This window comes from Drosophila arizonae, chromosome 2 (genome assembly GCF_054131065.1).
Source record: "Drosophila arizonae isolate 15081-1271.41 chromosome 2, UAZ_ARI_1.0, whole genome shotgun sequence".
Lineage (NCBI taxonomy): Eukaryota > Metazoa > Arthropoda > Insecta > Diptera > Drosophilidae > Drosophila > Drosophila arizonae.
This window is the reverse complement of record NC_142922.1, coordinates 17739657-17754923: the sequence shown is the minus strand read 5'-3', so window position 1 is coordinate 17754923 and position 15267 is coordinate 17739657. Positions and strand designations below refer to the sequence as shown.

Genomic DNA, 15267 nt, shown 5'->3' with positions numbered 1-15267 from the left:
TAATGCTGCAAATAGCCATAAATTTAAAACATCTTAAATTGTTGGAAATAAATGAAGCAACAATTAATAATGCAAAAATATAGTGCACACATATGCACACATATAAACCCATTTTATATATGCAGTGATATAAATTGAAAGCGCAACAAAGGCAATGCTATCCAAAATTAAATTCATTGACCCCAAATGAATAAACCGAAAACATATTTAAATAAAATATGCAAATAATGATGCAGTGCATAAAAACAAATACGATTGAACCCACCTACGCACACACACACACACACACACACACACATACACACACACCCACACACACACACACATACACACACCCATATATTGATATATATGTATATGCTAATAAGCATATATCTATGTATGCATGCGCAATATATTTTTCAAATAATTTATTTATATGCATTCTGCTCTCTCGCGGTAATGAACAGATTTTAATAAAATACAGTTACACCTCCGGCACTTTGTACACATAAAGTAAATCCAAATATCTTTGAGCTATATATCTCTTTCTATATACATATATGTATGTACCCTTGTATATAAATAAGAGACGCAGTGTTGCATAGAAATCGAATGAAATGTTTAAGAACAAAAAAAGAGAAAAAAGAAATACAACAAATATGTGGAAAAATTCTGGAACAAATGCAGCCGGCGGCTGAGTTTTCACAGTTTTGGCTAAAATGTAAACACGTAAATGTCGAGAAAACGTAAAATCATGTTCTAAATATACACAACAAGCGCTCACGAGCATGAAAACTAAAGAGAGCGAGAAAGTGACAGAGAGAGAGAGAGTGAGAGGCAGAGAGCAAAAGTTGAGAGAGTAAGTGCATTGCATGGGTTGTTTAAGATGACTCGTCTTATGCTCGATTTAAATTGATTTTCATATCGTATGCATGGGAAATCGTAAGAAAATATTTTATAATGTTGTGGTAAGGATTGTATGCTCTAAGTTATCTCTTGTATATAAGAAACTCGCCTTATTAGAATCAAATAAATATTGAAATAATTATAGACAATACAAAAACTACAAACACAAGTATATATATAAATAAAATTAATTAAATTAAAATAAAAATATGGGTTTTAAATTATCAAGTTTAAAAATAATAAAAAAGCTAAATGTTAATTTGATAGAAGACAGCGTACAAAAAAACAAAAAAAAATTTAAGAAATGGCATAATAAATTTCATATAAATTATTTCAATAATAAGTCATGGAATATTTTTTCTTCAATGAAAGTAATATGTTTAATTTCAGTGGAAAATAAGAAATATATTATATATGTATGTATATTATATTATACATGGGCTGACAAAGCGATTGTTAAACTGTTTCCTCCCCAAAGTTTTACAAGTGTTTTCATTAGTAAAAATAAAATTTGTGTAGGTTTCGCTGACATGTCCAAAAGAGATTTGAACAGCAACAGCTGCACGGCGTTCACTTTGGAAAATTCGAAACGAGTGGCGAGGAATGCCTCTGCGGCGATCAGTGCGCGAGAGTGCGTCGTCGAGCGAGGACCCCAAAATCAGATTTGAAAAAAAGCGGAAAAGCCGAAACGTCGAACGGGAGCCAACGGGAACTGTGTAGCCAAGTGAAAGTGTGAGAGTTATTTATAGAGCGTCCACATATAGACGCCCGTATACAGACACAGACAGCTAGAGAACAGCTCGCACACAGACTCATATATATATATATATATATAAATATATATATAGTTTGATTAGAACTGCAGCAAAGCTTACGCTCGCACACAGACGGAATGACGGACGTGCCGGAGCCCGTGCGCAAGTGCGCCAATCTCTTGAAGGGCACTCGCAGCGATACCGAAAAGTTTGCTGCCCTCTTCATGGTCACGAAGCTGATGAAGGGCAAGGACTGCAACACGGCTGGCAAGCAGCTGCTCTTCGAGGCCATCGGCTTCCCCTTTCTGCGCAAGCTGCTCGTGTCCAAGGATCTGCCCAGCGACTGCCCGCCACTGGTGTACAAGAGCGTCGCCCTGTCCATACTGACGGGCTTCTGCCAGGAGGAGGAGCTGGCCACGCACAAGGACATCATCGACGCCATACCCACACTCCTCGAAATCGTGGAGCAGGCCGATGACGAGGACTACGAGGACAATCTCATTGTCGTCAGCGAGGCGTACAGCTGCCTCAAGAGCATCGCCAGCTACGAGCCGGGCCAGCAGGCTCTCTTGGCCACTGGCGCCATACCCAAGATGTCGCAGATATACTCGGCGCAGAGCTTCCAGACCGACGAGGCGCTGCATCTGATCGTGCTGCTGGTGAAGCAGTTCGGCGTGGCCTCCTGGCCGGAGGATCCCACGGCATTCCATGCGCTCATCCAGCGCATCGCGCTGGACATGGAGACGGACCACACCGAACGCAAGTACGAGCTGTGCCGCATATTAGCCGACATCCTGATCACCTGCCGGCGCGAGATCGTGCTGAACTCCCTGGAGGGCCAGATCTGGCCGGAGAGCCTGTTCAAGGGCTGCGGCGACATACTGAAGGCCAAGATTGGGCCCAAGCAGAGGGATCCGGCCCTGCACCTGATAGCCACCACGCTGCAGGTGCTGGGCATGCAGTGGGCCTTCATGGACGACCAGAAGCAGTTCTTCCTGATGCTGCTGCAGCTGGCGGCCATTGAGGTGCGCATGCAGATGGACGAGAAGAAGCTGGAGACGACCTTCAAGCAGGCGGAGCTGCTCACCTGCTGCTTCACCATACTGGAGCAGTGCATCGAGTACATGGCCAGCGATCAGCTGGACCTGGAGCCCAAGGAGAAGCAGACCACCTACACGGCGCTGAAGGGCGCCTTCAACCAGGTGATGGCCGTGCTGACGCGCGTCAGCCAGGACAAGATCAAGGACAGCGGCAATCCGCGCGACAAGGCCTTCATCGTAGCCACGGTCCGCATACTGTCCGCTTGGCTGGCGCAGGAGACGACCGCCATGCGCCCGGCCATCTACAAGCTGCTGCCCTTCATGCTCAAGATCGGCAACGAGAGCTTCCACGAGCTGAAGGCCTGGCGGGCCGGACCCCGCGAGGGCAGCCCGCCCGTCGACATTCTGCGCGTCATGATGCCCGCCTTGTGCCACTTCGCCGTCGAGGATGAGGCGAGGCGCGTGCTGTTCACGCACAAGCAGGACGAGGTGCTGCTGGAGGCCCTCGAGCTGTACTTCAGCATTGCCCACTGGAAGCGGCCGCCCATACCGCGAGCGGAGCGCCTGAAGCGCATGAATGAGCCGGACCCGGTGCCCACGCCGGAGCAGCAGGCGCAGATGAAGGAGGCACGCAGCGCCATTGTGTCCCTCTGCAACATCCTGATGAACTTTACGGTGCTGGAGCCCAAGCGGGCCGAGGATGCGCCCACTTTTGCCAACCTGCTCAAGTTCGTCGTGGAGAACCTGCCCGAGCTGAAGGACACGCCCGACAACCTGGTCATCCATGGCAACCTGGCTGTGCTGGGTCTGCTGCTGCTCAAGCAGCAGTCCAAGAAGGTCAAGCAGAACGACTTCTCGATATGTCGCTACATCCAGGCCACCATACGCTTCCTCTGGGATGCCTACAACATCGACGAGAGCAACGACCCGACAGCGCTCGTGGTGTCCATTGCCTACAAGGGCGTCTGGTCGGACGTCTCAGAGCTCTGGTTCCTCGGCATGCAGACCATGTGCGGCGTGCTGCCCCTGGTGCCCTGGATCTCCGAGTTCGCCCTCGAGTCCGGCTGGGCCGAGGGCATCGTGAAGACGCTAAAGAAGGTGAAGATCGGCACGCTGCCCGCCAATGTGAAGTCCGCCTACGAGGACTTCCTCTCCCAGCTGGTGGATGTCAACGCCGACGTTGTGGCCGTCCTCAAGAAAGCCGATGCGCTCCGCGTTTGCCGCAACCACAGAATGATGGATCTGGGCAAGAAACTCTTCGGCGATTAGATGCGCAGATCTGTAGAATTACTTTAGGAAACGTTTCCTCGACTATTTTTGTATGAGCTTTGTTTTTTTTATATATATCTTTTATTATGCGGTGTATTCTCTGATTTTCTCAATCTCTCTTTACGTGGGCATTTGTGTGTGTGTGTGTGTGTGTTTTGAAACGTGACGTCACGCTTTCATTTTGATAAAAAGAAAATTTCGAGAAAAACTTTTGCTTGCCGAAGACGACACAGAAAGAAAGAACAGAAAATTTTATATGCACTTTAATGTATTCGAAAACAATTTTAATATTTAAAACTCATTTAGGATGAGAGCAAAACTATTTACAATAAATTTCACTTTCAAACCATTTGCCAGTTGCTCGTCATTCATTCAGGTTTGCGGAAATATAGATGTGTGAGATATTTTGTGCATAAATATATTATTATATATATGCATATATATTGTATGCTCGCCATATAAACATGTATTCACATAGCATGTGGGATTAGTTCTTGTTTTTGAACAAAACACAAAACACGTCACCAATTTGGTTTGTCTGCACAATCGAGGCCAACTCAAGCGAGAGCAACAATGAATGACTAAAATATTGTTGTTTGTCGTATAGTGAATATGAAATTGTGAGCGAAATTGTGTTCAGCAAAATATGTAAATGCGCATCAAATTTTGATAAAAACCCACTGAAGGTCAGGTATTAGAAGAAAAAATATTTTATAAATAAGCTTAATTGAATTGTTAGCCAATATAAAAGCAAATGAAATGATTCAAACATTCAATTCAATTTACTGTCCCCATATAAAATACCAATACCAATTAAAATTATTTTCCACTTTTTCCATACCAAATCTCAAGTACCTATTGAAGCTGTAACCCGGTTGTATAATTTAAGCAGCTTGACACTCCTTTAGAGCTCAAAATAGATCCCTGTTTGATAAGCAAACTCATTGAACGCTGCAAGGACATCGTTTAGCTGTGCGTATGCGTAATATGCACATGTCAAACAGCTAGTTAAAACAAAGACTACACCAGCAGAGGCAGCAGAGGCATCAGAGGCAGCAGAGGCAGCAGTAGCAGCTGCAGCCCCAGCTAAAGCCGTCGATAAATCTCCTATAAATCTTGAGGCAATGCGACAAGTTTCCCATGTGTATGTGTGTGTGTGTATGTGTGTGTCTGTGTGTGTGGGGGGCTCTTATCCCCCCATTCTCACATCCTGTCGACAGGCTCAGAAAATATTACACGAAAAGTATTGCTCAATCGCATGATAACGACCCTCCCCCCTTGCACCCCTTCGAGTGCTCGTTGCCGTGTGTTTGCTTTTTATTACGATATAATATTTTATTGTATACTTTTAGACGTTTGAATATTTGGTTGAGCGCACGCACGCCGCACGAAATTGGAGCGGCAAAGGACGTGTGGTCGGGTCTACCTTTCGCATTACCCTTTTCTTTCAGTTTCTTCTATTTTTTTCCCATTTATTTTTTATTTTTTTGCCGGCTACAAAATGTGTAAATTTGTTTGGGTTGTTGGGGGGAAGTGCGGGTGCTTTGAGCGCTGTGGATTTCAGCTATTTGTGCATTTGACAAAGGTAATAAAAAAGGACATTTGGCTTTTGGCGCCGACTGCTTGTTGATGTTTACCCAGCCTCGGGCTGTGAAATATTTTACATTTGTCCCACTCAGCTTTTGTTGCCTTTCTGCTATTCGGGTTTCTTTCCTTTTTTTTTCTGTCGACTCGTTAGGGTTTTAAATAAACCTTTTATAGTTTTAAGCGGGTAGAAAAACAATTTCTGTTTGTTTATCATTAGGAAAATATCCAAATATATGTAATTGCGTTATTAATGTGCAAATTATATATTAAAGCTTTTCCCTTATATTCCATATGCATGTATATATGAAAGCGAGTCTATAAATATATATATGTTTAATTCAAAATTCCATTGGCCACCCGAAGCAGCTATTGGGTACACCTTGAAATGCATGTTATCGGACATGAATTCTTCCATTTTCCGAGACCAGTCCAGACAGATACAGATATCCGAGATATGTCATTCTTGCATAGCTCTCGCCTTACCGCATATCCTTTCATCGTAGCTGTTAATCACTGTGACTCAGGCCGTAAAACACATCACGTTCGCTTAGTCACGCACCGTCTAATGCTAAAAGAAAAATGAAAATGGAGAAAAACCCGAGTTGCGTGACACTTGCCTTTTTTCGCACCTAGTGCATCAACCAAATAAACTGAATCACATGGATGTTTCGTTCTCTAAATCAAGCAGTCTGATAATCACATATCCAAAGTGAGGATTAAAAAGATCCTTAAATAAATTAAATCACTGTGAAATCTATAGCCAATAAAAAAGACTCTTGGCACTCGAAGTGGCACATACAAAGAAGTTTAGTTAAAAAATACTGTTAAAGCTTTCAAGTGGTTTGTATTTCTTAATTAGCAAGCAAAGTGCTGACTACGCGATAGTTGTCAACACCAAATTCCCCCATTCAGCGAACTATTCATTAGCGCACTAAATGTCAGTCATTCAGTCCTGATGAGAAAAAAACAAAACAAAAAAATTAAATAAAATAAAAACAACATGGATAAATGTTCGCTTTGCAATTTTGTCTGTCGTCGATGCTCGATAGTAATGCGATTTTTTGTTTGCTGGAACTGCCAAAGAGGGACACAACAAGCACTGCAACAAGTTGAAGTTATCTTGATTGCAATTAGTAGCCGGGCTTATACATTGTAGCTGCGTTAATGAAAAGAAAACAAAAGAAATTTACGGGGCTGTCAGTGTATCTGCAAATCTGTGTGGGTGTGCCATAGCAACATGTAACGTTGTCTATGTCTGTCTGTGTGTGTGTGTGTGTGGCAGCTGTTGGTGTACTTGATGGCACTTCATGCAAGTCGTTTGCTGCTCTCATCTTTTTCTGCTCTTCACAAGTCTTTGTAAGTTGGGTAATCATTTTGAAAAACAGAAAACTTACTAAGCTGTAGACTCGAGCTGAGCTCATTTGTGCGCAATAGCAACAGCAATAGCAATAGCAATAGCAGGTAAGTGCTGATAGGACTTGCATAAATTACAAGTTTTATGATTGTATTTCTTTTGAAAACTAATTTAAAAACTCATTATGCATTGAGCCAACTATCGGCTTCAAGTGCTCAACAGCTATCGGTAGCCGCTTTACGCATTATACGTGTGGCAGATCGTGTTTTGCCGCTGGCTGGCTGACTGACTGGCTGGGCTTGATTGAAAGCAAACATTATGTTTTATAATGCTAAAATATCACAAGTAAGTACTAATAAAAACCAATATATGCATAATCAACTGTTTTGAAGTACGCCCTCAATTCGTTCTCCCCAAGCACAACAAACGCACGCTCAATGGCTGGGATTTTATGTGATTTTGATTGCCAGCAGATTCAATTGTCATTGCCACTTGTTGGCATTCGAGAAGTTTAGAACCCGCCGTCAGAGTCGCACCACAGTCTCTGCCCCTGCAAAAAGCAATCGCACTAAGTAAAATGGGTGGAAAATGCACGCACGACTGAGCGCGTTTGTGTACACACTCTGGACCTGGACCCGGATCAGCGGCCGCCCCACGCAGACTCCGGGCGTCCCCGTCCGCCGTCTGGACAAAGCGCTCAGCAGACTATAATAACGTGAAATAAAGAAAATCCTGCGCGCGAATTTCCAATTGCGACGATTTCTCCTGCACAGCCATCGCGTAAAATGCCATAATTGGGGGTGCTAATGGAATCAGCTCGATATTGGAGGTGGTATACAGAAGGAATATATACTATAACTTGACGCTTTATTTAAAATTGGGTTAGCTTTCAGCGTGAGCAGAGCCCAGCAATGCGAAATTAATTTACTCTTCATATACGGCTGCCCCCCCGCCTCAGCTGCAGGCTACCGAGGCTACATCACGCAGCTGCGAACAATTCATAAATTATTCAGGACACTTGACAGCTGCTGCTGGCAAATGTTCCTGCCCCAACGCCAGCTCCTGCTACCGGCCCATGTGTCCTACGAATTAGCACATGCACCTGATTTGTGCACTCGCATAGGCTAAACGATTCCACCTATCTGTCAGTTTAAATATATATTTATTTGCTAGGCCTGTCTACGGCTAAGAAGTTGTATTTAAGAACAGTTAGAGTTTAATTAATTGAGTCTAATATATATATTCATATAGTTTTAGAAATTCTATTAAACTATGATCAGTATTTTTATAAATTTATGGTATATTACTTTGCACACCTTTAAAGTAAACATATAGCATTTAATAGTTAAATACGTCTGTAAAGTTCTTTTCGATTTTTTATTGGATTTGGAAGTTTTCATCATATATGAGAGCTGTTCAATCAAAACGACTTGCTGAATCCAAAAGATAAAAGTATTCAGCATTCGCTACTGTAGACATATATGTAATATGTATACTCCGTATAAAGAACAATTCAACAATCAGCCTCGAATGTCCAAAATTACTGCAGTGTAACACAATTTCTTAGCTGACATGACAATAAAAGTCTATCAAATTAAAGTATATATTATTAGCATATTATTAAAGTATACTAAATATATTTTAATTAAATTAAAGTATGTATTATTTGTATATTATTAAAGTATTTTAAATTAAAGTATCTTTACCATCTTTTTACATTTTTTCTATATTTTTAATACTATTCAAATAATGACAAAATAAAACATATAAAAAATTTTATTAACATTATCTTTTTCTTTTATTTTAATTTTTATTTTAATTTTATTTTTTTTAAATTATTTTGTATATATTTATTTTGAACATAAATATTATATATAAAATTAATGTATTATATATATTATAAAAAATATTCAAAATAACATAAAGCAAGTCTTCTCTATATTATATATAACACACCCATTTGCTGAAACTTCTGCTTAAAAATATTGTCTGTTGTAAATTTGTTAATTGGTAAAGCTCTAAAAAGTTTGCCAGGTAGAACTTTAAGTTTTACACCTTTAGGCCGCAGTCAGGTGGAGGCTGTGACCTTGGCAAAGATTTTTTGTGATCAGTGTGCAGGCATGCCAGAAATTTTAATAGCTATCAATTGTGAACGGTTCACTGAACTTGGGTTATCAATTGCAGGCCGGGCAGCGCTTTGCAGTTGGTAATTAAATTTGTCATAGCGTCCAGAGGCCAGGCTCTAAAACGATGGAAATTATGTGGGCGAAGGGGTGTCTGGCTGGCGGACTGGACGGACGTCACGCGCCTTTTAAGACATACGCCGAAAAGCAGGCAACGCTTCACAGTGCCAGCCACAAAGAGGCCCGGCGACAAATTTCACCAATGCGCCGCTCTCTTAGCTTGGCTCTCTTAAGAGAGAAAAGCTGCTTCCTGTCAGGCAAAAAGCTCGCCTCGCCGGCTTGCTATAAATTGTGCGTGTTGTGTGCGAGCTTTTGGGCAAGTTTGTTCTTGCTCGTTTGGCTGGCGCCGTTAATGATGCGTTAAATTTAAATAGCCATAACAATTAATGATAATTGCCTTTGAAGTTATTGTAAATAATATGTTTGCATTTTACAAGAACAGCATTAACATTTCTCATCTTTATTTATCCGCCCTAAAATTGGACACTTTCTTGGGCCTTGACTGCAAACAGTTAAAAGGTGATTCATTTTGAAGTACTCAACTCGCATTGGGCCTGTACTCCAAAGCGGGGTATTACTTTAAATTAAATTCATAAGCAAGGGTTTTAAGTGCAGCTGAAATTGGGATTAAATTTTAGTGCCTTTTATTTATTTATTTTGTAATTTTTAATTAATTTAATTTTTCATTTATAATATGTAACTCGGCTAGTTCTAATCAGTAATATCCAAGTTATAATCAGTAATTTCCAAGAGCAAGATATATGTATATATGTATATATGTATAAAGAGAGAGAAAGAGACTTTGAGTAGTAAATGTCTTCAAAAATTTGTAATACTCTTTCGTATATTATTAATATTAATTATTTAGCCACTTAAGCTTTCATGTGGACTAATAATAAATGTTTGCTTAAAATTTTATTTTTACTATTTGGCGTTTTATATTTTTATTTATTTATTTATTTTTTTTTTTAATTTAATTTAATTTTATTTTATTTTTTTATTTTATTTTATTTATTTATTTATTTTTTATTTTATTTATTTATTTATTTATTTATTTATTTTTTTTTTTTTTTTTTTTTTTTGATTAGTATTTGGACTCTTATAATGAAAAGGATTAGCTAAAAATCTTGTGTAATGAAAGAAATTGTATCAAATCTCAGGTTCAGCCAGTCAGTCAGCCTCAGTCGATTGGTTTGCTACTATTTCCTCCTCAAGTGAAGCAATTACAATAGCTGAAGCTCTAGTAGGGTTTTCGCTTGTATTTCCACTCCCCATTCAAATGGCGAACAATCGAAACTGCGTTTATTATTTTTAGTGCACTTTTGCAGCTTATTAAATAAATTTGAAGGGCTGCCCCTTGAAGCATTACAGAACTGCACTTGCTGCATCTTGACCTTTGTAATCAAATACAATCGAAACTTTGCCGAGCAGCTCTCTCTCTCTCCCTCCCTCCCTCTCTCTTTTTCTTTCCCTTATTCAATAACCATTCGCCATTCGCCCTGCACTTCAGTAAAACGAATATCAAAGCTAAATAAGAAGCGGTGGGGTGGGCCAAGGGCGGCTGCATCGTGGAGCAAGTTAAATGCCAACGGCACACGAAGGGCAGCCCCAATGAGTACACTTGTTGCCAATCGCAAATTGCTTTCAAAAATACCAGAAACTTTCGACAGGTAACAGAAAATGCAATAAAAAAGCAAATAACTTATGTGTATGCAAACACACACACATACACACACATTCCTATAGATATGAATTTGGATTACCATGCGACATAAGCGATTTCTCTTTTGTGTTATATTGAGATTGAATTTGTGGCCGGAGCACGCTGCGTATGCGTAACACTATAACTAATTTGACTACGCATGGAGTGTCTGGCAATGTCTGACAATGTCTGGCAACTCCTCCAACTGTGAACACAGCGTCAAAGGTTAGCTCGTGCACTCGCTGTGTCCCCAAAACAAACTGAATAAATACGCCCCACTGTCTGCACATACATATGTATGTACATGCGTGTATGCGTGTGGATGTGTAGTTGTATTTGTGACTCGACTGCCGTTTACCAAAGATATTGCCTCGAATGCATTTTTATTTCTATTTCCCTGTGGTGTCTTTCGAAGCAAGCCGAGTGCAATAATTTATCTCGCAGTCGTCCCAGCCCTCATACATGTGTGTGTGTGTGTGTGTGAGTTCATCGTATATTTAGCATTTGTGGTTATCTGTGCGTGTGTGTGTGTGTGTGTGCTTGTGAGGCTCGCTTCTAATAAGATAATCGAGGCAGGACAAGGCCCGATTTCAGATTGGGCTTCCATCGATGACGTGTTAATTGTAGCCAGCGCTGGAAGCAATGCATGCTGACTTGTTACTTTGTTGCCATGTCGGGGGGCGTGGCTGCCATTTCAGTGTTGGTGTGAGGCAAGGCCGAGGAAATGGGTTACGTCCGTGCGAAAGTACGAGTCAGCGGCGCGTGTGCATGTAATATAATAAAAGACTAAATATTACATGTGCAGCATATACGAGATGTTATATGTATGGGTATCCATTGCCAGCCAGAGTTGCCAAGCAATTAATTATTATTATATTATATTATTATATTTTAAATTTAATATCACACTCAATACATTTCTATTTTAAGCAATTTAAAAATATATATATTTTATAAATTAATATTATTATATTTTAAATTTAATATCACACTCACTACATTTATATTTTATGAAACTTAAAAAAAAAAAATGTATATATATATAATTAATAAATGAAACCCAATAGCCTTGCCTTTTGGGCAATAATTTGATTAAATTTGTAACGGCTGACAACCCTTTGGGCAATTTCCGTTACATCATTCACCATCCCTTATGTATATTTTCTTTAATTATTACATTTTTTGTGCCCTTCTTCTTCCAGAAAACAATGCATTTTATCTCGGCACGGCAATGAGAGAGACTCTTACACATTTTATTTTCCACTCTGCTTTCATTCAGCTTTGACATAAACCCACACGCAGACACTGAGACGCTTGCACGCAAAAACTGCACGACTTGGCTGCGTTTAGGGTGGACCCAATTATGTGATATGAAAGCAGTTGAATAACTTATTTTATTTGGTAAAATAATAGCATGGCCATATTAGAGTCAATTGAAATTACGATCTATTTACATTTTCACTCACTGTAACAATGATGTTTAACAATTCTTAGCTTCAAGCTTCATTGGAAAGTAAACACAGATTATTTATGCCAATCAGTCGTCTATGAATTGCAAATATTTATATTTTGCATATAATCAAGCGAGCTAGCTGGCTTGCCTTTGCACTCTTCGGTCCACTCTAGGCCCAAGTGAATTTAAGTATTGCCATGCACACTGACTGCTGCTGTCTGCACCTAAGACCCCACCCCAGCCCACTCCTGCCCCCTACTGCTGCACCACCTCATCGTGGTGCCACAAGATGCAAGAGGCAGAATGCATGTCTAGCTGCGATAGATACTACAATATATAGAGTGCTTGTACTACAACTAAATACTTAATTTCGCTCTTTGCCATTGCCTTTGATTCTTTTAATTTTCCAACAACAACGGCCTGTCGAGCAGGGGCGGTGGCGGTGGGCGGGGCTAATGGGCCGTAGACAAGAACGAAACAGAATGAAACAGAATGAGCAGAATAGAAGGGAACGTAACGGCACCTCCTCTCCTACAACAACTCATGTTGTCTGCCTCTGCGTTGTCTCGCCTCATTTACGGCCTACGCACACCCGCACACACACACACCCGCACATACACACACACACTTACACATATGAGGCTGCCTGGAAGAGCAGCTGTTTGGAGCGCTATGCCATGCAGTTGGCTGCAGAGTAAGTCGGTCTTTTAAACGTTGCGGACGGTGCCGAAAAATTGACGCTGGCGAAGAAAATATCGCTCATACGCCGCGTGCCGCGATCGATGCTGACAGATAGTTAGGCCGATGCGAGAGTGAGACAGCCTGTGTTGCGCTGCTGCTGTTTTCTGATTGAAATGTAAATAAGCAACAGCAAAATTGCATATCGCGAGCAATTTCCATCGGCTACAGCCAAAAAAAAAAAAACAAAAATAAGGAAAATACTGTGCTCAATTGACGTTGCATAGCAAGTGCAGACGGTCCGCGTGACGTCTCTGTTGTGTAATAAATCAATTTGCAAACAAATCACTGCGATAAATTGAAGGCCATACTTAAATTGTCGACAAAATAAAATATTTATTTATATATATTTTATATATATATTTATATGTATATATATCTGTATGTGTATGTAATTTATTTTAAATAAACTTTAAGCAATTGCGTCTAGCTGCTGTTCGGTTTATTAACAATCGGTTTTAAATTACAAAAATGGATTTTCAATCACGCCTGTCAACTCGTTAAATGCTAAAGTGCCGCACAGTGGTCCATTGACCATTGAAAACTGAAATACTTGCAATAGATTGCAAAGTCAATAAATTCGATAAATGCAATTAAATAATTGGGTCACATTTGTAATAGGTCCATTTTATGTTTTTGAAATAAGCTTTTTCATGGTATATACCATCTAAAAGAGTAGGTCGAAATTTGTTGTTGACAGACGAACTAATACCCAGCAATATTTCAAGGCAAAACCAGCTTGGAAAGCTCTATAAACTTTTAATTTCATTAATTTTATAATTTTTGTTAACATATAAATATACAATAGTAGAATCATATAAAGTTGTCAGCTTAGCCCTTTCCATGTACAACTTTTCTACAGGGTATGCCCAATAAATCAAAAGGAAAACATTGAAATGTCATGCAACAAAGTATTTAATGTTTTGCTTGCCATAAATTACACGTTTATATCATTTTCATAAAATTTGTATTTAGGATTTGAGCTGAACAATCCAATGGGAATCGTTTTTCCATGAAATTGCATCAATTTAAGTATTTTTTTGTTATTATATTTTGTTTATCGCTTCACATCATGAAGTGCGAACAAAAGTCGAGCCGATCAAATTGATTTTTAATTATTGGGCCTATTAAGCACAGAAACTTAGCTAGTTTTCCATTTGGTGATTGATCGCATGAATAATCATGCTGTGGCGATGTTTCATTATTTCATTCATGTTCCATTGAATGAGCAACTCGACTATGTGAAATCAAACAGGTTCCAGTCATCATTAAGCAATGCCCACACAGAACACGCAGAAGTACAAGGTATAGACGCAAGTTCCGATCAGCTCGATGGGTAATTCGCATGTTTATGTCCCGACATGTCGGCAAGGAAATTGGCCAGAGCTGTCTGCGGGTTTGTCGGCCTACAGTGCGAAGGGGTTTGCGGCTAGGGGTCGTCTTTAGCGTAATACTAGAAACATTTCGAATGTGTATAAAATAAACACAAAACAAAACAAAAAACATGCTACAATAAATTGAGGCAAACTCATACATACTTAGGCAGTGCTATCTATATATGTGCATGTGTATGGCTACATGTATGTATGTGTAGGAATAACAAAAGTATAAGAAAATACAAATACCGAACACAATGGAAACAATAACGTGCGAAGCGATTGGAAATGCGCCACAGACGCGGCCACAGTAGCATTCGCACTCGCAGCCGCAGTCGCAGTCGCAGTCGCAGTAGCAGTCGCAGTAGCAGAGGCAGCTACTGCCCGGTCAGCGTCCGGCGTGTCAGTCAGTGGCAGCAGAAGCAGCAGAAGCAGCCGGTTAGCCAGCGTGCCAACAACAAGTCGCAGATAGAATATACAAATCGATACGAATTATCGAGAGATCGTGTCGTGCTGTAAATTTTGTTCATATACAAATCTGGTGCACATCTATATATATACATATATATTTATAAATATATAAGTTTGATTTAATTAATGCAGCTGGCAATAAGTAATAAATTACTTTAAATATACATATAGAGAGAAAACAATAACAAACAGAAGGAAAACAGCAGCAAAAGCTGCAGCAAAGTGCATTGTGCTAATTATGCGGGCGCACGGGGCGTATGCGTGTTGAAAGTGCTAAAGCTAAAGCTAAAGTGCAATACAAAAGTCAAAGCAGAAGAAGGCAACAGCCAACACAAACACATACACACACACACACACACGCGCGCGCGCACACCAACGACTTGTTGCCGGGAAAAACGGAAAAGCGGAAAATTGAGTTATTATTGTCGTGGAAAAGTCGCGCACTATGCGA

At 40.3% G+C, this 15267-nt stretch overlaps 1 protein-coding gene and 1 long non-coding RNA gene across 2 annotated transcripts; one reads left to right on the top strand and one right to left on the bottom strand.

The window, feature by feature from the left end:
* The first annotated feature begins 1450 nt into the window (after positions 1–1450).
* On the top strand, positions 1451–4301 carry Neurochondrin (neurochondrin). The gene has a single exon (XM_018000544.2). The coding sequence runs from the start codon at positions 1781–1783 to the stop codon at positions 3950–3952; it is 2172 nt and encodes a 723-aa protein (XP_017856033.1). The 5' UTR covers positions 1451–1780; the 3' UTR covers positions 3953–4301.
* A 5564-nt stretch (positions 4302–9865) lies between these two features.
* Positions 9866–14648, bottom strand: LOC149270470 (uncharacterized). Its single transcript, XR_016268591.1, has 3 exons — positions 14508–14648; positions 12864–14422; positions 9866–11464 (listed from the first exon to the last, which is right to left on the bottom strand). It is a non-coding gene; the product is annotated as an uncharacterized LOC149270470 (long non-coding RNA).
* Positions 14649–15267: the final 619 nt, after the last annotated feature.